Below are 21,033 nucleotides of genomic sequence, written 5' to 3'. Positions count from 1 at the left end.
ATGAACACTCACGCCTGTTTGTTTTAAATTTAGCTGCTTCCTGCCATTTACCTGCTAATGCTGATTACCATGTAAAACCACACACCCACTTCTGTAAGCAAAAAATATTTCCTTTTTTAATGTGGAAATTATTTCTGAGTAAGAGGAAATGCTTCATTGGTGTGTTTTTTTTGGCATCTTTTGCCTGCACAATCACACGCATTAATATGTTTTGTTTGCAAATGCTTAACCAAAGTCAGTTCTCAGTGAACTTTGCTGGACATAGAAAGCATTAAACCTAGTGAATCCTAAACGTTTTTGCTTATGATATCTTTAAAAAAGCAATGTGTGTGGAAAAACTATCCAGGCTTTCACATGTAAAGCTAAATTAGTGAAACATTTCTAAACATGTTTTTCCCCTTGTGAATCAATCCACAACCTGTCAGATGTACCCAGTGACCCCTTAGAATTGCAATAATCCAACTGCCTCCAACTTTCCAGTAAATCTTTACCACTCCTTCTTTCCGTCTTGCTGACAGTCCCGTATTTGTTCTGATTCATGCCTCCAGTTCTGCTCAAAGTCTACTGCTGTGACCACACCTACACAACAATCCGTGTCCCTGTGGCTGCCTCAGTAAGGGAGGTCATCGGTGCTGTGGCCGACAAGCTGGGGTCAGCGGAGGACCTGCTCCTGGTCAACCTCAGTTCGACAGGAGGTGAGAGTGGTGGCAGCTGCATGCTAATCAAATGATTGGAGACGGCAACAGCAGGCAGAGCCCAAGCAGGGTGATATACTAATAAATTCATGACTGATTTAGTGAGAAATTAGCTCCCTTTTGTGGACAGTAAATGGGTGCTACAGTCGGTGCTAAAGAATGGCCTTTAAATCAGCTTGGGAAAAACCTGAGCTCAGTTTTTTCATGACATTCAGCATGAGGCTGTTGGTGTTAGTGGCTGCTCCTTACTGTAGTGATGTTCCACTGTTTCTGCCAGAAGGCTCTAATGCAGCTCTTACTCGTACACACTTGACCTGGAACTTTCCTTATCGAAGGCAAGTAAACCGATAGAGAGCTGTAGCTGCTCTCTTGCTTGGAGTTTATTATCATACAGCTCATATACTGTATCTCTAACCAGTGAACTTTAGCTTTGCAAGGACAAATCAAGACTGCCACTAGCTTTTACGTACAATGTAGCATGAGAGAGCGGACAGATAGTACAATATTATAACAACATGGTATGAGTTTTTGTCCAATACCATAACCATCTCTTAGTTTGAAAGTCTGCGACTTCACAACTACCTCAACCACAATGTTCAGTCATTTTAGAAATTGAAAAAGGCAGTTGTAGACAAGGAATGTCAATGTTGTGCAAAGTATTTGTACAAATAAAAAGTGGAAAGTTTTGACCTGATGATTAAGCTATATCAAAGGTAATATACACACACAATGCATTATTAATTCACAAAGAAATTTGGTGTCCTCCTACATTTTTTGAATTTAGGCATTAAGATCAATTTCCAATAGATGTATTTATTCCTCTTTAGCATGGGTGTGTAAACTTATTCAAGCCACTATATATATGTAATATTATTATATAAATATATAGTATATCTTACATGCATGTTTTTTTAACTCTCTGTGTTGTGTTTTTTTGCTCTACAGAGAAAGTCATCTTCAAGCCCAATGATGTTTCAGTGTTCTCCACTCTTAGCATTAATGGACGGTTGTTTGCCAGCCGCAGGGATCAGTTGGATTCTTTGGTGGGTTTATTTCTAATTACACAGCACATTGTCATCATATAAAAGACACTCACTGAGCTTTTTCATATGATATACTGTACATTTCCACAATTTTCGTTTTGTAAGCAACCTATTGAATATGCAGATTTGTTATATAGATGCGAATGTTTTCATTGTAAAGTCAAACTGTAGTATTTACTTTTAGATGCAGCTTAGTGCCTTCTTCTCATTTCATGTTCATTTTAATGTATTTTGGCCTATATCATCAGTAGATGGTCTTTGCATCCTTGTTTTTAAGAGTGCAAAACATGAATTCCTGCAGTAGATTACATGATTATCGAATTTACAAGGCTGTTATTTCTTGTTTACTAGACCCCTCTACCCGAGCAGGAGGGTTCCTCTACAGGTCTGTTGGCCGGTTTTGAGTTAATGAGCTCTAAGGATGTGGCTTACCACATGACTTCCTATGACTGGGAGCTCTTTCACTGTGTACATGAGGTATGACTGTGAGACCAGAGGTGGCATAACTTAAAGTTAATTTGGTTTACTTTCAGTTGATCCACTATTTTGTTCACAAAAGTTTTTTTCTTTGGTGTCCAACAGCTTGAACTCATCTACCATACATTTGGGAGGCAAAATGTCAAGAAAACCACAGTGAACCTGGACCTGTTCCTGAGGAGGTTTAATGAAATTCAGTTTTGGGTGATCACAGAGATGTGTCTGTGTTCTCAGCTTAACAAGAGGGTGCAGCTTTTAAAAAAGTTCATCAAGATTGCAGCCCAGTAAGTGGACTTTGTTTAGCTGTCTATTCTGCTTTTCTTTGATCCAGCTTACTGTTTTGTTCATTCACTACTCTGCTTTTTCATGTTTTCTTTTAAAGCTGCAAAGAGTACAGGAATCTGAATGCCTTCTTTGCTATCATTATGGGACTGAGTAACCCGGCTGTGTGCAGATTGAGGCAGACCTGGGAGGTGGGTACCTGTCTGTGTCAAAACGATTCTTATCCTAACTGCAAGTTAACCTTTAGTGGCATCTGTTTTCACAGAAACTTCCCAACAAATTCAAGAAGTTTTATTCGGAATTTGAAAACTTCATGGTAAGTTGAAACGACTCATTTTGTACAAAGGTCAGCAACTCATCTTTGAGTTGCTGTGTTTTCTGTCCAAAATCAGCATATCTTCCACTGTCAGCTGGTCAAGTTTGGGTTTAGCAGAGTCATCCTCGGACGGCACTGTGAAGGATCTGTTTAACACGGTGACGGCAGATCTCAGAACAGTGTGATTGTTTCCACAGGACCCGTCCAGGAACCACCGGGCGTACCGACTGACAGTTGCCAAGCTGGAACCTCCCATCATTCCTTTCATGCCGCTGCTAATCAAAGGTCAATTACTACAATTATTTGATGATCCTTTATTTTGAATTCAATGTCATATTAACCTTTATTATATGGTTGTTCTGTTGTTGAATTGCTTCTTCAACAGCTTTAATCATCTAAACAATTGGTCTTTTCTAGACATGACATTCACTCACGAGGGCAACAAGACGTTTATTGACTATTTGGTCAATTTTGAGAAAATGGTGAGGCTCTGAAGGTGCAGATTGGTGCAGTTGGTGTAAATCTTTTTTTTCTGCTATTCAGTAAATTGCTGATATCTGTTGCTGATCATTTCTCTTTGGTTTTCAGCGGATGATCGCTAACACTGTGAAGATAGTGAGATACTGTAGGAGCCAGCCATTTAGTGAGTGTGCATCCCAAAATTTTATTTCATAGCGAGAAAAACTGGGATAAATAGTCAAAATGGTTTGATAACAAATAATGTATTTCAATTAGACTCCAGTTCTTTGTTGTGGATTTTTCAGGGAATTCATTTCATTTTAACATTTTTACTTATCCATCACTCATTTAACCAGGTCCAGATTCACCTCTGGCTAGCAAGAACCCAGAAGTTCGGACTTATGTACGTCAACTCAACGTGATCGACAACCAAAGGACGCTATCTCAGCTCTCTCATGGACTTGAGCCCCGCAGGTCTTAAACCACTCAGGGACAGAAATGTTACAATCTGATGCTGCTTCATTTTATGACATACGCTTGCATTGGTATGAATTTACTCCAACACAGGCAATCATATGAATGGCCTAATGACATAACTGATAATAAGGGATTGTTTCAGACGCATGACTTGTTAAGCCTTTTATTACAGTAATTTGTGATGCTTTAACAGCAGTAATTGTTGGTGGGTGAAGTACCTCTCATAACTCTGTGCTGCACCATCATCTCCAAGTCAAAGAAGAGAGACAATTAAAAGGAATTAACAATTTTTGGTGGGGTATCTCATTTATCAGAATAACATTTCAGATGTAAACACTATGTGATGCTTTAAAAATGTAAAGTCTTGATATTCCTGATATTCAGTTGTTTCGTATCTTTTGTATCAAACAATATTTATACATATTTAAGTTTGTGAAAATTGTATGTGTTGTAAACTGTATCAGCATGCAAAGAGTGGTTTACCTTTTCTTTGTGTGAGCACATTTCTCTTTGGTACGGAAGAAGAATAGGGCCACTGGTGAAAAATGTATGTGAGTTCTTCCTTTTTTCTGAGAATTCTGACTTTATTCTTTATTCTCAGGGTCATTTTTCACCAGTGACCCTAATCCTCTTCCGTACAAAAGAGAAATTTGACTTTAATCTCAGAATTCTGAGAAAAAAGTCAGAATTCTGTGGAAAAAGTCAGAACTCACATACATTTTTCACCAGTGGCCCTAATCCTCTTCCGTATTTTGGAGATACAGTAAATGTAAAAAAACCTTTTCTGTGCTGAAAATAATAAATATTTTCGATGTATTTGTGCAACGTATAGTCATGATTGTTTTGTTTTGCTATTTCATTGATACATTGTTTATAATCATGCCAGGTTAAAATAGTATAATCTTTTGTAGTTTTTTGTCAAGTTTCCAAGCAATAACGGCTCCTAAACATTTTAGGAGCCCAGTTTCATACAAATCTGTTCAATATATTGTCATCTGAGAGGAATGAAGAGGCGAGGAGCACAATATTTTGGGCACAAGGAGAGAAACCTCCAATCAGAAGTCAGTGTTACCCATTTACTGCATTCACCTCTTAATTATAGTTTTTAAAATTCAATAACAATTTCATCTTAGCAATACTGCAATGTGAAAATACTCTGAAATATGTCCTGCATTCAACATTTTACTTAAGTAAAAGTACATTAAAAAATTAGTGTGCATTCACTTAAAGAAAATACTTATGTACTTTGCTGTGCAAAGCTTAACCTTTAACAATACATCATTCTTTAACAGTTGATGTATATTTGGTATTTTATTTTGTATTGTATTTAACCTTTATTTATCCAGGTAAGTCAATTGAGAACAAATTCTCATTTGCAACGACAACCTGTCACATTTACACAGTTAAACATTCATACCTGGAAGCTGCCTGGTAAAACCACAGGCTGATCTAATGGCCACTGAGCAGCTCCACTGGAGCGGTTGGGGTTAAGCACCTTGCTCAAGGGCACCTCAGAGGTAACAAGGCAAGGACAAGCGCGGCTCTTTTACCTAACCCACCCGGATTTTATTCTGTTGGTCTGGGGATTGAACCGGCGATCTCATGGCCACAAGCTTACTTCTTTAAAGGTTCCATGGCATGAAAATTTTACTTTGAGTTTTTTTTAGCATCAATATGAGTTCCCCAAGTGGCTAGAAATGACATGATAGGTGTAAACTGAGCACTGGGTATTCTGCTCTGCTTTTGAGAAAATAAATGCTCAGATGGGCCGATCTGGAATCCTGCCCCTTACGAGGTCAAAATAGGTCATTACCTCTCCTTTCTCTGCTTCGGTCGCCCAGAGAATATGACCCACCCATGAGAGAGAGACATCATGTCTTTTAGACGAGCAAAGTGGCAGTTGGTCAAGGCCACACCCCCAGCCACCACCCTGCACCAACCCTGGACCATCAAAGGACAATTCCAGCGCAAAATGAAACTAGGGGTTAGTAACATACGTGTACCGAATGTTTCTCTAGCTTGAAATAAGATACTGCAAACCGGTCGCTAACTGCTAATGCTACCTTTCAGCCTGAAACTTCAGAATAGTACAATCCACCAATTTTGTGTAGGTGTGTCTAATAAAATGGTCAGGGGATATTTTGTAGACATATATAAAATCTAAACCTGTGAAGTAAACATTAAGTATGGCTGTCAAATAAATGTAAAATAAACAAATAAATGTAGTGGGGTAAAAAGTGCAATATTCTCTTAAATATATTGTAGTAACATAATATATTCTATCTTAACTAAAGTAATAAAACACCTCAAAAGTGTACCTATAGTGCAGTACTTGAGTGAATGTAATTGATTACTTTCCACGAAAAAATAAGTTTATTATGAATGAGCAGGAACTAGGAAAGGCAATTAAGCTAATCAGTGCATACAAAGCATCAACGTACAATGCACAATACAAAAAGAAAACGAGGGGAACATTAAAACCAAAAAATGAACCCAATAACATGTGACAGAAGAATAAAAGGTCCAGTGCTGTTCCACATTTAAGGGACCTACAGCATTTTAGTGGGGACCTCGAATGGTCAGCGGACCACACGTTGAGCACCAGAGTCCCAGGTCGGTGTAGGAAAACAACAACATTGGAGGACTTTGTAGTTAGTCCCACTTTGGTCCGGCTGGGGGAGCTGTTGTCATCAGGATTGTGAGTGTGTGAGAGTCCAGTCCAGTCAGTGTTGACTGTTGCTGGTTGAAGTTGTGCAACCAGTAAAACCACTGCGGAGTGAGTGAAACAGAAATAACGTCACATGAGATTTACCGGAACTCTGAACTTCTCCGAGCGTCTTACTAAACGTTTGTAACGTGCACCGACGACAAGCTACTCTGAAGACGAAAACTTCGCACTTAATGTCGGTATGTAAAAAAAAAAAAAAGTCAAAATGTACAAGTTAGATACAGTAGGCTGTTCACAAAGTAGCCTACTGGCATCCATGTGTTTAAGAACAGTCTAAGAACAGGCTGTTGGGTGTGTGGCATAACACAGTGTTTATTAGGGGGCTTCTGTTAAAGTGAGATTATAATATGTACAGTCATAATAATACTGACAGTAATAGTAATAGAAATGCAGGTTATTTTCAACTCTCTTCATTGTTGAAGCTTTTTCGCTTTTGAATGTTGTGAAATGTTTGCGGTGCATCTTGTCTTTATAAAGCCATGTAACATTAGTCATCCAAATTATCCCAATAACCTAAGCCACACAGAGCATGATCATAAGGCTATTTAACCATGCACTGTAATACCCTTGGTTGCTATTTAAAATTGTGATATCAACATCTGGATGTGTCTGTGCTCAGATTTCACCACGCTGCTGACAGTTAGGATGTTGAATAGCTGACAGGTCAACTTACTATCTGCTGGCTTTGTGTGGTTTATTTTTCATTTGGTTTTGATTACAGTACCTACCTGTGGTTTGACATATGGCTATCAGGCTGTTATTGTTGCAGTGTTTGCTACTAAGTGAGAACAAGCAGGAAGGAGAGCAGGAGTGCTACCATATCCCAGGAACTCAGGCTTCTTGAGTGGACGGAAAATTGGCTACTGTGGGCTGGTCCACTGAGCAGATTGTTGTGAGGCTAAGTATAGCATACATACACGTAAATCAGCAGAAAGCAATGGCCCCCCTTTGTGACAATGAAGGCATTTCCTGCTGGGCTGGATAGCAATCCCGATGAAGACCCAGGTAGCAGCCTTTTAACAGCTGTAATTGCTCTGCTTTAAAATGGAAAACCTATGAACAATAACAGAGCTACAATTTCCGGTAATGATGGAATTATATCCTTTATAAGATGCTTTTTATGCTCTTACAGACAAACAAAATGATGTGATAATCAAGCTGTGTGGAGTCCAGTTTGGGAGCATTACATTTCTAACCCTGGTTTATACAAATACTCCAAGCATGGCCTTAGAGAATATGAGGTTTTCTCTATGTTTTTGTCTTACAACAGTCTGAGAAAATCCATGTTTTGCACTCTTTGTCTGTGGCCTTACTTGTACCGAACACTGTAGACCATGCTGGAATGGTGTGTGACTTTGGCTGCATGATCACAGCATACCAGGCATGCCATCATCCTTATACAAGCAGAGCCTGGACCCTGAGCTCATTGCTTGCTGGTGCTGATGATGAGGAGGGTGTGGAAAAGAGATGGTCAGTAAATGACGGTGCTAAATCCAGGGATATCCCTACATGCAGAATCAGCCTCAGTGGCCCCTTTTTGGATCATGTTGGAGTCTCGTCTAACCTGCAGTCACAGTCTCAAAGGTGGTGTTTTAGAGTAAAGCTATTCTTTGAAGTGTCTTACACAGCAGAAGTACGTTTGTTTTACCTTACGGGACATAGTTGAACCAGATTTCCTTCCTTCCATCATAGTTGGTGCTGAGTGTCATAATGAGATGTCGTCTCCAAGCGCCTCCTTCGTGCAAATCAGGTTCGATGACATCCACTTCTACGAGAACTGTGGCGGCGGCAGCTTTGGGAGTGTGTACCGAGCCAGGTGGATCTCCCAGGACAAAGAGGTGGCAGTGAAGAAACTGCTCAAGATTGAAAATGAGGTAGGAGTCATAATTGCCTGGGCTTTTCATATACTTTTTAATTGTCAGTATAGTAATCATTTTAATTGCTACCCCATTTAGCCCGATGTGGTGACTTCTGTACCCAGCACTCATGGTCATTATACACCCCCTCTTTTAGATATTCGCTATGAAAGAAACAGTATTGCCAAATGAAGGAATGTATTCGGCCCAAATTACAGCAGAGACTGTTCTTGAGATTTCTTTGAAAGCTCAGGCTCATTGTCTTACAGACAAAAAAAATCTTTTCGCACAAATTGTGTTGTAGTTGTTGGCCTGTGATAGGATGTTCAGAAAGTGATTCATGGTTTCTTTTATGAAATTGTAAAAGATTACAGATATCCATTCAACTTCACTCAAGTGTTGAAGAGATGATTGTTCAGTGAAAATTATAATGTAATCCTTTCACATTGAACCAATTGTTCTATTAATTACAGTGTTTGACTAAAATTAAATGGATTGGTTTTATTAGGTTTCTGTTCATTCTAGTAATGGTTTCACATCGTTCTGGGCCAGTGTATGTTATACTCATTTATTACACAGCTCTGTCGAATTCTCAATTCTGATTGGTCAAATACTGCTTTCTACCGTCTGTTATTTTTAAATAGCAGACCGCTGCTTTGAATACCAGGTCGTTTCTATGGACGCAGATCTGATTATCATTTTTATGTCAATAAAATCATTTTAAAATCAACATTTTAATAATTGACATCGTGATAGGCTGCTACATATTCCAAAAGACACCATAGAGATTTTGCACAGTTTACGATAGTTTATTGTAGTTTATTATTAAAGGTCTTGAAAATGATAGACAGAGGATGGTGGAAATAAATCTGCAATTTAACCTCAAATGCAATAATATATAAATACTTTAAGTCAAATTCAACAACATTTTCTGTAATTTTGCAGAATACTGAAAGCAGCAGCAAGGCAGAACTAAATAAACTTACATTTCTGTTTATTGCAAATAATATTGGTATCGCGATATTCAACAGTGTAGATGTCGCATTTTAACTGGTACGGGAAGAAAACGGAAACATATAAAACCTGTCTTGGTCTCTCTTCATTGGCTTCCTGTCCAATTCAGGATCGATTTAAGATCTTATTATTTGATTTCAAAGCTTTGGCTGAACTTTTACATCACTACACACCAGTTAGAACACTAAAGTCAACCAACAACTTGCTTTTGGATGTCCCAAAAGCTAGGCTTAACGTATAGGGGATCGAGTTTTTGCGTGGGTGCTTCCATCCTCTGCAATAACCTTCCATTGTATATTTGAGAGGCGCAGACTATATATACATTTAAGACACAATTTTTACTCTGGCGTTTGGTCCTAGCTGAGTGGGTGTCAAATGTCTTTTAATGTGATTTGTTTCATGTTATTTGTAACTATGTATTTTTAATTATGTATAATTCATCAAACACAATCTAGTATTTAACACAGATGTGTAATAAATCAATATAACACACTGGACCATATATTTATATATACTTTTTGCCCCATGCTAGCAAACTGGCTCTGTAGGACGGTCCACTACTTTGGATCATGAAATATGTCAAATATTTCATGGACTTTCATGAAATGTTTAACAGACATTTATAGTCCCAAGGGGATGCATATTACTTACATTGGTGATCCCCTGACTTTTTCTCTAGCGTCATCGTGACATTTTTAATTTTTTGTGAAATGTCTCAACAACTATAAGATAGATTAATGTTGTAGGTGTGTAAAAAATGTAATTTGGTAAAAAAAATACTTTTCTTCCAGTGGCATCATCATGTCAGAATTTTGGTTGGTCCAGGACTTTGGTTCATAACCAAATACCTACAAAACTAATGCCATTCCCATCAGCCCCAGCTGTACTTTGAGTACCAAACGCTAACATGCTACACTAAAATGGTAAATGTGGTAAACATTTACCCTCCTTAGCATTAGCATGTTAACATTCTTCTTGTGAGCATGTTAGCATGCTGACATTAGCATTTAGATCAAAGCACTGCTGTGCGTTAGCATAGCTGCAGACACTTGCTTCTTTAGACATTGATATACTGATGTTCATACATTTACATATCAATCTCCATCAGCGTGAAAAAGTTGTTTTCCTCTTGTGTGTTTGTTGTTTAGGCTGAAATTCTCAGTGTCCTCAGCCACCGTAACATCATCCAATTTTATGGCGCGATTGTTGAAGCTCCCAACTATGGAATCGTCACCGGTAAGATGTTTTAAATCTATAGCCTTCATAATGATTGTGTCATAAATAGAGTATGTCTCAATGATAATCAGTGTACAACAGAGTTGCCAGGCTACTTCAAAACGCAGCAGCTGAATCTGTTTGCATCAGTTGCAGTTTGCTCAACACTGAATGGTGCAGCGGTTTCTATGGAAGCAGTAGTGAATGCCAGAGGGTTCAGGAAGTGCACACATTGATACAGTAATTGTGTGCCCCTTTTTGTGTATTCAGGTTATAGGCTGAGAAGAATACAGCTCATGTGGCAAGGGGCCCTCAATGCCTCTGCACAAACTTTCACTTTATTGTGAAGATGTCATTTAAGTTTTTCTGCTGGTGTTTTGTTTGTCTAATTGTTATAGCACTGATCTCCCCTTGTTCTTTTGCATTTGGATTTAAGACAATCAACTGGCTTCTTTTGTCATCCGGCACTTTTGTTTCGGGCAGAGTTTTTTAATTCTTTAATTTATGCTGTACTGATGATAATGTTCCATATAATAACAATATTATTATTATTATTATTATTATTATTATTATTATTATTATACAATATATTATTATTAATTCAATATAATCAATTCAAAATGGCACCTTTTACAGAACAAAGTCACAACGTGCTTCACAAGAGTACAATTTTTCAAAATAAGACCAGAAAACTGTAAAAACAACAAGCAATAAAAATAAGAAAAAACAAACTAAATTACAAACAAATCAGAGGTTAATTATAATTAATTACAGCATATATTATATGTAACAAGGGCTGCAAGAAATGACTACTTTTTTTATCACGATTATGATTAATCGGTCAATTACTGTTTGGATTTTTTTTTGGATTTTTTTTGTCTGTAAGATGTCAGAAAACAGTGGACAGGAGCGTCTTGGTAGCTGGAAGGTTACAGTGCATGCCTCATATCCAAAACGTTTAATTCCATATGTGGAACTTGTGCAACTCATCCCCCCTTCTCTCTTACCTCGTTTCCTGTCCGTCGCTTCTCTATCACCTGTACAATGTCAAAACTTAATCCTAAAAAAAATAAAGACATTTGTGGCTAAATGACTATCGCAATGTTCCAGGACCCAGCAGGTGATGCTTCAAACCCCCTGTTTTGTCCCACCAACAGCAGAAAACCCAAAATATTTTTGAATTAACAATTATATAAATTAGCAGAAAAAAGCACACATTTCAGAAACTGGAAACAGCTAAATGTATTGTTTGAAAAACGATTCAAAATGATTGCCAATGTGTTTTTTTGTCAATCAGCTAATCAATTAATGAAGCAGTTAAGCACTGTATGCAATTGAGATTTAGTGTGCAGTGCAAACATTTCCCAAGTTAATTCCCTTTCTAAGAAAAACTAAACTCTTTTCAGTGAAACATCAGCGCACCAGCCACCTAAAGCCTACATGAAGACTAGAAGCTGTGTTACAGGCTCCTGAAATGTTTACTCACTCTGCATCAAAGGCCAAACCTCTGAGCCTCTTGAGATATGATTAGTGATGGTCAAATGAAGCTTTGCGAACCACTGTCTTTATTTTTTGAGCTCACAAGATGGTGCTCTCTTTTCAAACAAAAAGGTTAATGTAATGGCAATTCAGTGTGTTTTCAACCCTTTGTTGAACAGAGAGCGCCATCTAGTGAGCTCAGAAATGAAAAACAGTGGTTTGCGAAGCTTCATTTGACCATCACTAGATATGATGAAGAAGTACCATTTCTGTTTGACAGTGCCAGCCATTATTAAAATGTCTGTGACATTCAGGGTTTACTGCATGTTTGGGAAACCTTGTGATCCGAGTCATTTCATTGTCATTGTCATTGTCATCATTTCAATGTCTTGTCCTCAAACATCGCTCTCCTTCCAGTAAAAAGATTAATACGCTGACAGGGAAAGTCGTAGCAGCCCTCACTCACGTCCTGAATAGGGAGTATCACCTCCTTCCATTATGAGGACAATACACAACATCCCACAGCCAGCTCAAACACATGAAAGATGTTCTTTGTGCTTGTGGTCAATGAAACACGTAGTTCACATTTTTCCTGAATAAATCAAGTGTGTTCATTGTGTTTCATCTAATACAGTAAACTGAGATGTGTTTCTTTCTCAGTCAGGGGTGTTGTTACAAACATTACATGTATTGACAGAATCTTTAGCTAAAGCACCTTATACTAAATGCATTCAAAATCCATAAGAACAAGACCTAGAAGTCATTAAAAACACTTAAGCAGCAACTTAAACAAACAAGCATGTTTGGTGATACAGTATCTATCTGGTAAAAAATGACTTGATGTGTTTGATGTGGGCTATTTGAAGGGTAAATGGTGAATGATAAACACAGAGAGATCATTGTTCTGTATTTCTATTTCTGAAATCTATTACCTTTGTAAAGATATTATAGAAGTAGCCCTGCATTTGTTTGTTAAAAATGCAAATATTGCTCTACTACTTTCCATTATTTGGATAAATTGTTAGAAAAAAAAGCCAGGTTTTGGGAAGAGGTGACAAAAACAACAAAACTGTGTTGCCGTTATCAAAGCAACCAATGCTCCAAGTTGTGTTGTCTTCATTCAATTAACAAAATCAGCATTGAAAAAGAAAATACTTTAACAAAACACTCCTCAGTCAAAAAAAAACAAAAAACTTTCTTTAAACACATATTATTTTTCAGTTTTACTCTTATTTACTAGATATAACCGTCCTGTCATTTACATCAAGATATATATTCTTTGTCACATCACACCCACTAAAATGTTTTCCCAGTGTGACACACCCATCAATGGCATGACTACAGTCATCTCAGGTCAACCCATAACCTCCACGACTGAGATTTGTATTCTATCACCAGGCTGAAATAATTGTCCTTTCTGGGAAGACTCTGCTAAAATTCTGCCTATAATATTATGGAACATCATCTTCTACAAAAGGACACTGACAAAGTTGGGCAACTGCTGCCTCTACAGAGTTTCCCTTCTTTCATTCACAAAGCTGCATGTCGTGCTGGTGTAGATCCTCGTTCACCAGGTAACTTACTGGATGTCCCTTGTCACTACATGTGTCACTACACGTGACTTTGCACAGATCACGCATTCAAAGGTTTTATTTTCTTCAGTAGGAAGATTAAGGTTATTGTGAGCAGAACACTCTCATGTGAAACTCACGTTAAACGTAATGCAAACCATGCTTTCTATGTGCTAGCTGTGTGTGAGAGTAATAGTCGTTAACAGTTAGGTGAAAGCATTTGCAGTTATGACCACTAACACAAACCTCTTGCCCCCTTAGCAGCAGCTGTAAAAGAGGAAGATTTTGTTGTCAAGGGGCCAGTTGGTGTCTCTATCTATCGAAGCAGAGTCTAATTACCACCAGATACAGGAAAAAATGTTTGTGGCCATCCCGACCAAGCCATGTCCACATTCATCAGCTCTGTTATAAATTGCCTCAGTCTGTTGACATACATCATCAGGCTAGGCAGTTCCCTCTTTCTACAGCCAATATCTACAATCTATTTGAGAATCCCGTTTGTCTATGTCAACCTGCATGGGTTTACGATATCTGCTGTCACTCAGCCGCCTCATAAACCTAATGAATTAGTTATTGTTTTAGGGTAAAGGTACATTTACATGTGAGATACACTGCAAGGCTTTGTCTGCAAGGGTTTGCTGTTTCACACAAGCTGTTTTAAACTCTGTTATGACAAGAATAATTCTCTCTGAATCGGGACATGATGCTAAAACGAAAGAGAAGTTTGCAACAGAGCTGCAGGATATTATTTGTGGAATGTTGCTAGATGTGTTAAATGTGTTTACTTGCACACACAGGTGAAGTGAGATGATCTTATTTGTAGGTCTGCTGTCAGTCAGCTTTCCAATGTTAATAAAAAATCCATGCAAAGTCCAGATTAATAATAAAAGTCATTGGTGTGTTTTATGATTGTTAATTAAAATCCTGTCTTGGCGCCGCTGCATGTTTACATTACTGTGTTGGATCATGATTGGGTTATTATGAACAAACAGAGGTTTCCTGCTGCTTTAACTGGTATGATAGTGCTTGTTTATCTATATACAAGCACTTTACCTAACAAGATCTCTGTCTACAGATAGCAAAAAGATTGATTTGCCTGTTCTTCATATGCTTTGTGTTAAACAAAATCTTTATCTGTATGTCTTTGGTCAGTTTTGTGAGGGGAATTTTGCAAAAGGCTACATGGTTGTCAATGCCTATAAGAAGTGCCCCATTTGAAGTGTTTAAAACTTTAGAAACAGAGTAGAAAGACTATTATGAAAGACTATTATTTTGTGTTTTAGATTAGAGTTTATAAAAGTGTGGACTCCTGAGCTAACAAGGTTGCTCACTGTGTTCAGTTAGTGATAAATTGAGCTCATCCACAGCAACAGGTCATTGGCAGGAGCACTTTGTAAACAATACACTGTCAGCTGGCTTCTAGGAGTCATCTGGCAGAATTTCAATGTTCAATTGTTTTCACATAATGCTCTCACATACTACACTCATATGTATAATTTAACGCCTCCCAAGAACAGTTTTGTCACAGTAAGTAATTTAACCATCACAAACTGTCAATTCCATAAAACATAATCACATTTATTTTTACAGAGTATGCGAGTGGTGGATCATTGTATGATTACCTGTCCAGCGATGAGAGCGAGGGAATGGACATGGGGCAAATCATGACATGGGCTACAGAGATGGCCAGAGGTAAATGTGACAACTGTTTAATCTCCTTCATTATGTTAGTAAAAGACAGCTTGCTAGCTATCCAAAATTCAAGACATGTGGCAATTTTATTAACATTTAAAGGAAATATGTGGAAAAATATTTTCAGAAAAGAAAAAACTACTTAAATATAACATTCATCTTATACAAGATTTAGATTGATTTCTGGATGCAATAAAAACTGAATCATTAAGCACAAGATCAAGTTTGGATACATTTGTCATTTGGAAACAAATAGAAAAAAAACAATAATTAACTGATACCACCCAAGATTGAACCCTGACAAACACCTGCATTGATGTTAAGAGTTTCAGAGTTCATTGGCTCACCTTGAAAACCGTTTGGCACGTTGTATCTTAACTAGTCAATTTCTTAGACACTTTCAGAGAGGTCTGAAAACGAGATTGTCAGCTGGTTAAATCAGAAGTGTTGGTAAGAAACAGCCATATCTTGGACAGTATTAAAACGTATTACAAGGCAAGACAAAATGTTTGACTTTGCTCCTCCTTAAGCCCTAATTTGTTGCAGTCATTTATGTCCACACCAGCGTTTATGTACTTTAGTATTTGTAGGGTCTGTAGGTGTACTTTTACATGGAAATATAAATAATGAGTCAATGAGCCTTGGTTTTCTACTTGAAGCAGCCCTGGGACTCCCTCATTGTTACTCTACAAATACTTTCAAACAAAGATGCATTATTTTCTTATGTGATTGATCAGAGCCACCCTTTGTATATAGGAGTTTCAAGTGATCTCCTTCTGAAAAACGTCTCTTTATTTTTCATTTTAGGAATGCATTATTTACATTCAGAGGCCCCCGTTAAGGTGATCCACAGAGACCTAAAGTCCAGGAATGGTAAGCGATTTGATTTCTAGAATATTATTTTGTTTCCAAAACTATGCTACATATACTTTAAAGTGAATACATACTTTTATTTTGTCTTGCAGTTGTTGTGGCAGCAGACAAGGTTCTCAAGGTAGGATTTCATTATGACTTTATTCTCAGAATTTGAAAGGAACATCAGCATAAAATACTGATTATTTACCTACAGTATGTGGACACAAGAGGGCAGTAATTAACTTAGCTTGTTCGAGAAACCCCAGAACTTTTCAATAGGTGCTTTGGGGAATGTGACTAGTAGAAAGGAGATTTAACAAAAACTCATAGCAATATAATGTACCTTATAGTTATTTTGATAACCCTAATCCTTCCCTGTACCTGATGTATCATTGAGCTAAACGCCAAGAACAGATTTTGGCAAATTGCAGTGACGAAAATAGCAGTTTTGTAGTAATACCCACATTTGTAGCATTTACTAACAACAGCATCACCACCAGATGCACACGTGCAGGTTTCAGTAGCCAAAAGAAATCTGCATTGCTGGTTTGATTAGTGCACAATAAGTAGATTGAACCATTGATGGTGGCTATGGATGGCAAAATACACATTTTGAATTAGTTGCAATGGTTGATTCTATTCTGTTTGCATCACTTCAGATCTGTGATTTTGGAGCATCCAAGTTCCTGACTCACACAACACACATGTCCTTGGTGGGCACGTTTCCCTGGATGGCTCCGGAGGTGATTCAGAGCCTGCCTGTGTCTGAGACTTGTGACACCTTCTCCTATGGTGTGGTGAGTGACAAGAAGGAGGGGAAAGCAGCATTCTCTGTAGATTGCTGATTTGGCACGTATTGCCTAGAGTAAGAGCCAGCAATCATCTGAGTTATAGTGTCTTGGACAATTGCCCTTATTCTTATAATGAAGAATAAGTTCTGTGCACAAATGTTCCTCAGTATTACAACTTGGTTTCTGCTACCAAATTAGAGTTTCAGAGGTCTCCTAAATCTTTTAGGGGTCTAATATCTTGCTCTCCTACAATCAGTTTTGATGGAGTATTCTTTTTTCTTTTTTTATATATTATTTAAGATATTATTTTCATATTTTAAGAACAACTTTATTAAGTTTCCAAGGGGCACATACAACATAAAGGAAGACAGCCATTGAGTATAGAATGAAGTCCTCCTTTAAGACCACCCGCAACTTCTTAAAAAAACAACCACTAGACAACAGAAAAGTAATTTAAAACATAAAAATAAAATAAAATAAAAGAAGGTTTTCACAATTGAGGCATACTCAACATAGTCAGTCAAAACGAGTTACTGTAGCCATTGCAAGTCATCTGGAAATATACAGCGGGTGACATAAGTCTTTAACATGTCACCATTTTTCTCAGTAAATATATTTCCAAAAGTGCTATTGTCATGAACTTTTACCAGATGTGGTAACAACTTAAGTAATCCATACATACAGAGAAACCAAATAACTAAGTTACTAAATTACGTTATGTGTAATAATGTGAAATGACACAGGGCAAAAAATTGAACACACAAAAAAAGGGAGGTGCAGAAAAGCACGGAAAGCCAAGACAACAGCTGAAAACTATCAGTAATTAAAAAGCAATCCAGCCCCTTGTCAGTGCAAATTTATATCAACTGATGGCATACAAAAAGGTCTCATTGCCAAGGTGTCACACAAGACACGTTTCATGAGGGGTAAAAGCAAATCGCTGTGTCAAGACACTCGTAGCCTAATTGTTGCAAAACGTAATTATGGCATTGGTTATAGGTGTATTTCTAAGCTTCTGAGTGTTCCAGTGAGCGCTGTTGGGGCCATAACACGGAAGTGGAGAGACAATCACTTCACCATATATTTGCCTCAACCAGGTGCTCCTCGCAATATTTCTGACAGAGGAGTGAAAAGAGTAATCAGAAGAGTTGTTCAAGAGCCAAGGAAACACTAGAGGAGAGCTTCAAAAAGACCTGCAATTAGCAGGTACTGTTGTCTCAAAGAAAACAATAAGTAATGCACTTCACCGCTATGACCTGTATGCAGACTCACCGCGCAAGACTCCATTGCTGGAGAAAAGCATGTTGAAGCTTGTTTAAAGTTTGCTGCACAACATTTGGGAAAGCCAGTGAAATACTGGGAGAATATAGTGTGGTCAGATAAGAGCAAAATTGAACTGTTTGAATGCCATAATAGACACCATGTTTGGAAGAGAAAAGGCACTGTACATCAACCTAAAAACACTATACAAACAGTGAAATTTGGAGGTGGGAACATCATGGTGTGGGGCTGCTTTTCAGCAAATGGTACTGGCAAACTACACATAATTGAAGAAAGGATGAATGGGCAAATTTACAGAGACATTCTTGACAAACATCTGCTGCTATCTACCAGGATGATGAAGATAAAACGAAAGCGGACATTTAAGCAAGACAATGATCACAAACACACAGCCAAGGAAAGTCTCAATTGGTTTCAAAGAAAGTAGAAAATAAAGCAGCTAGAATGGCCCGGCCAAGCACCTGACTTAAATCCTATGAAAATCTATGGAAAGAACTGAAGATCAAGATTAGTAAGCATGTTCAATACTTTTTCCCTGTGTTGTTTCACATTATTACACATCATTTCTGAACTTATTTATTTTGGTTTGTTTGTATGTATGTAGAACTTGGATTGTTACTAATATTTGGTGAAAATGTAATGTCAATAGCCCCTTTTGAAATATATTTATGGAAAGGGATCCCCCTTCGAGATCTCAGACCATGCTAGACCATAGAGGCCACTCTGAAGGGTCCATGCACCATCCTCCCAGATTTCGAAAAAGCATGCCTCTGAGCCAGAATCCAATAGCTTCTAATAGGAGAAGTTCCAACATACTTTGAGTCCATTGTAAAATCATAGGAATAGAATCCTGAAATCCACAGTAGAAGAATGCATCTCCTTGCATTAAAGAGAAGCACCTCCAACAGCCTTAATTTGGAGGAGCCAAGACCCATTGCTTTAGGATTTAACCCCACGATACAGCCGACAGGAGTTAGATTAAAAGGTAACACAGAGTCCTCTGTCAGCAAGTCACCCACAGTCTTTATACCCCTAATAAAACACATTGAGAAGGTTTGGTTGGCCAAACCAGGAGCACAATCTGGGTTCAAATGGACAGGTGTAAGGAGAAGACTGTTTAGGTAAAGGAGGACATTGTCACAATAGAGTGAGATTTTAGGACATGCGGGTCCCACTTCGATGCCTGTCACCAAAGGATCAGATCTAATTGCCTCCGCTAAGGGTTCCATGGCAGATATAAGGCGGATAAAAGTGTAGAGACTGGACAACCCTGCCTAGTGCCTCGTCCTACCAAGAACGGGGAAGACCTCAGGCCGTTTGTAATAACTGAGGCCCGGGGCAGCATATAAGAGAGAGATCCACTTAATAAAGTTGTCCCCAAGGTTAAATTTTGAAAGAACACCAAGCAGGTAGGGCCACTCAATCCTGTCAAAGGCCTGTTGTGCGTCAAGGGAGATGACGAGAGATTTGGACCTTGACGTTGAACCAAACTGTATGAGGTTCAATAGTCTCAATTTTGAAAGAACACCAAGCAGGTAGGGCCACTCAATCCTGTCAAAGGCCTGTTGTGCGTCAAGGGAGATGACGAGAGATTTGGACCTTGACGTTGAACCCAACTGTATGAGGTTCAATAGTCTCCTTAGATCATTGCCTGAGTTACGACCCAATATGAACCCAGTTTGGTCCACTGTAAATCTGGGAGAACACCCTCAAGCCTCTTAGCCAGAATTTTAGCCAATAATTTTTGCTCTACGTCCAGCAAGGTTCTTGGCCTGTAGGAGGTGCATTCATCTGCGGGTTTTCCTTTCTTAAAAATTAGGGAAATGTTTTCATCCATCATAGTGTCAGGGAGAACCTCAAAATCAAAGGAATGGGATAGCATAAGAAGAGGGTCAACCAACAGGTCACCAAAGCTACATAAAATTCAGGGGTCAGCTCATCAGGTCCCGGGCCCTTGTTATTTTGTAAGTCACTGATAGCCTCTATCACTTCCACTTCAACTGTGATCTGATTCAGGATTGTGTACGTGTTCATAGAAATCAAGAAACGAGTTGTTTATATCTTTGTTGCTATGGACTCTTGTACCAGCCCTGTTCTTTATAAGTGGGATAGCCTGGGAGCCAGCATTTCCCTTAATCAAATTGGCTTGCTTGGCTTGTTACCAAATTCATACTTCCTATGCTTACCGAACTATAAGGATTTCTGAGCCTCTTTAGATAGAAGAGTGTCCAGAGCTGCTGTGGTAGTGTCAGTTTGGAGCCTCAGGCCTTCCAAAGGCTTAAGGTTAAATTATCCCTGCAATTTGTTTAGTTGCTCCTCAAGAAGCTGTTGTTCTGCTCTGTTTTTTTTAAGACTTACTGAAAATGATATAGCAGAGCCCCGAATAACAGCCTTAGCGGTTTCCGAAAGTAAACTAGGAGATACAGTACATCTGGGGCACTGTTTTCAGTCATGAAATAAGTAAACTGATTGCTAAGATATGTTTTAAAATTGGGATTTTTAACTACATGGTTCGGAAAGTGCCATTGACCCCTAATGCATTGAGCCCTGCCGGACATGATTAAAAACACTGGTGTGTGATCAATAATAACTATATTGCCAAACAGAGCAAGAAATAACCCTCTGAAGGGCACATTTAAAGGTAAAAAATAGTCAATCCTGAAGGATGATTTATGTACTTTTGAATAATTGTATACTGCCGATCGGTGGAGTGAAGGGTCCTCCAAGTGTCGATGAAATATACATTCATGCAGCAGCTGAGTAGAGATCGACCTTGCCCTATAGTAGACTGTACAGTTTTAC

At 38.3% G+C, this 21,033-nt stretch overlaps 2 protein-coding genes across 6 annotated transcripts in view; both read left to right on the top strand.

Moving 5' to 3' along the window:
- rapgef4 (Rap guanine nucleotide exchange factor (GEF) 4) overlaps positions 1 to 4,229 on the top strand; it is a 30,952-nt gene extending 26,723 nt beyond the window's left edge. For 2 of the 3 annotated variants that reach the window (XM_034885025.1, XM_034885024.1), the window contains exons 19-28: positions 549 to 695; positions 1,641 to 1,738; positions 2,090 to 2,215; positions 2,321 to 2,499; positions 2,598 to 2,688; positions 2,763 to 2,813; positions 3,011 to 3,098; positions 3,231 to 3,295; positions 3,402 to 3,456; positions 3,629 to 4,228. In XM_034885025.1, the coding sequence (XP_034740916.1) occupies positions 549 to 695; positions 1,641 to 1,738; positions 2,090 to 2,215; positions 2,321 to 2,499; positions 2,598 to 2,688; positions 2,763 to 2,813; positions 3,011 to 3,098; positions 3,231 to 3,295; positions 3,402 to 3,456; positions 3,629 to 3,753 (1,025 nt within the window). In that variant the 3' untranslated portion in view covers positions 3,754 to 4,228. Of the gene's footprint in view, positions 1 to 548; positions 696 to 1,640; positions 1,739 to 2,089; positions 2,216 to 2,320; positions 2,500 to 2,597; positions 2,689 to 2,762; positions 2,814 to 3,010; positions 3,099 to 3,230; positions 3,296 to 3,401; positions 3,457 to 3,628 lie in introns of all 3 variants that reach the window. The other variant, XM_034885023.1, reaches the window with a different exon arrangement.
- A 2,222-nt stretch (positions 4,230 to 6,451) lies between these two features.
- Positions 6,452 to 21,033, top strand: part of zak (sterile alpha motif and leucine zipper containing kinase AZK) — a 30,068-nt gene continuing 15,486 nt past the window's right edge. Inside the window, exons 1-7 of one of the 3 annotated variants that reach the window (XM_034885028.1) lie at positions 6,452 to 6,656; positions 8,168 to 8,351; positions 10,496 to 10,583; positions 15,203 to 15,304; positions 16,112 to 16,177; positions 16,270 to 16,298; positions 16,819 to 16,956. In XM_034885028.1, coding sequence (XP_034740919.1) covers positions 8,193 to 8,351; positions 10,496 to 10,583; positions 15,203 to 15,304; positions 16,112 to 16,177; positions 16,270 to 16,298; positions 16,819 to 16,956 — 582 coding nt within the window. In that variant the 5' untranslated portion in view covers positions 6,452 to 6,656; positions 8,168 to 8,192. Of the gene's footprint in view, positions 6,657 to 7,761; positions 8,062 to 8,167; positions 8,352 to 10,495; positions 10,584 to 15,202; positions 15,305 to 16,111; positions 16,178 to 16,269; positions 16,299 to 16,818; positions 16,957 to 21,033 lie in introns of those variants that run through there. The other 2 variants (XM_034885026.1, XM_034885029.1) reach the window with 2 other exon arrangements.

The sequence above is a fragment of the Etheostoma cragini genome, chromosome 11 (genome assembly GCF_013103735.1).
Source record: "Etheostoma cragini isolate CJK2018 chromosome 11, CSU_Ecrag_1.0, whole genome shotgun sequence".
Classification (NCBI taxonomy): domain Eukaryota; kingdom Metazoa; phylum Chordata; class Actinopteri; order Perciformes; family Percidae; genus Etheostoma; species Etheostoma cragini.
This window is presented reverse-complemented; position numbering and strand designations above follow the sequence as displayed.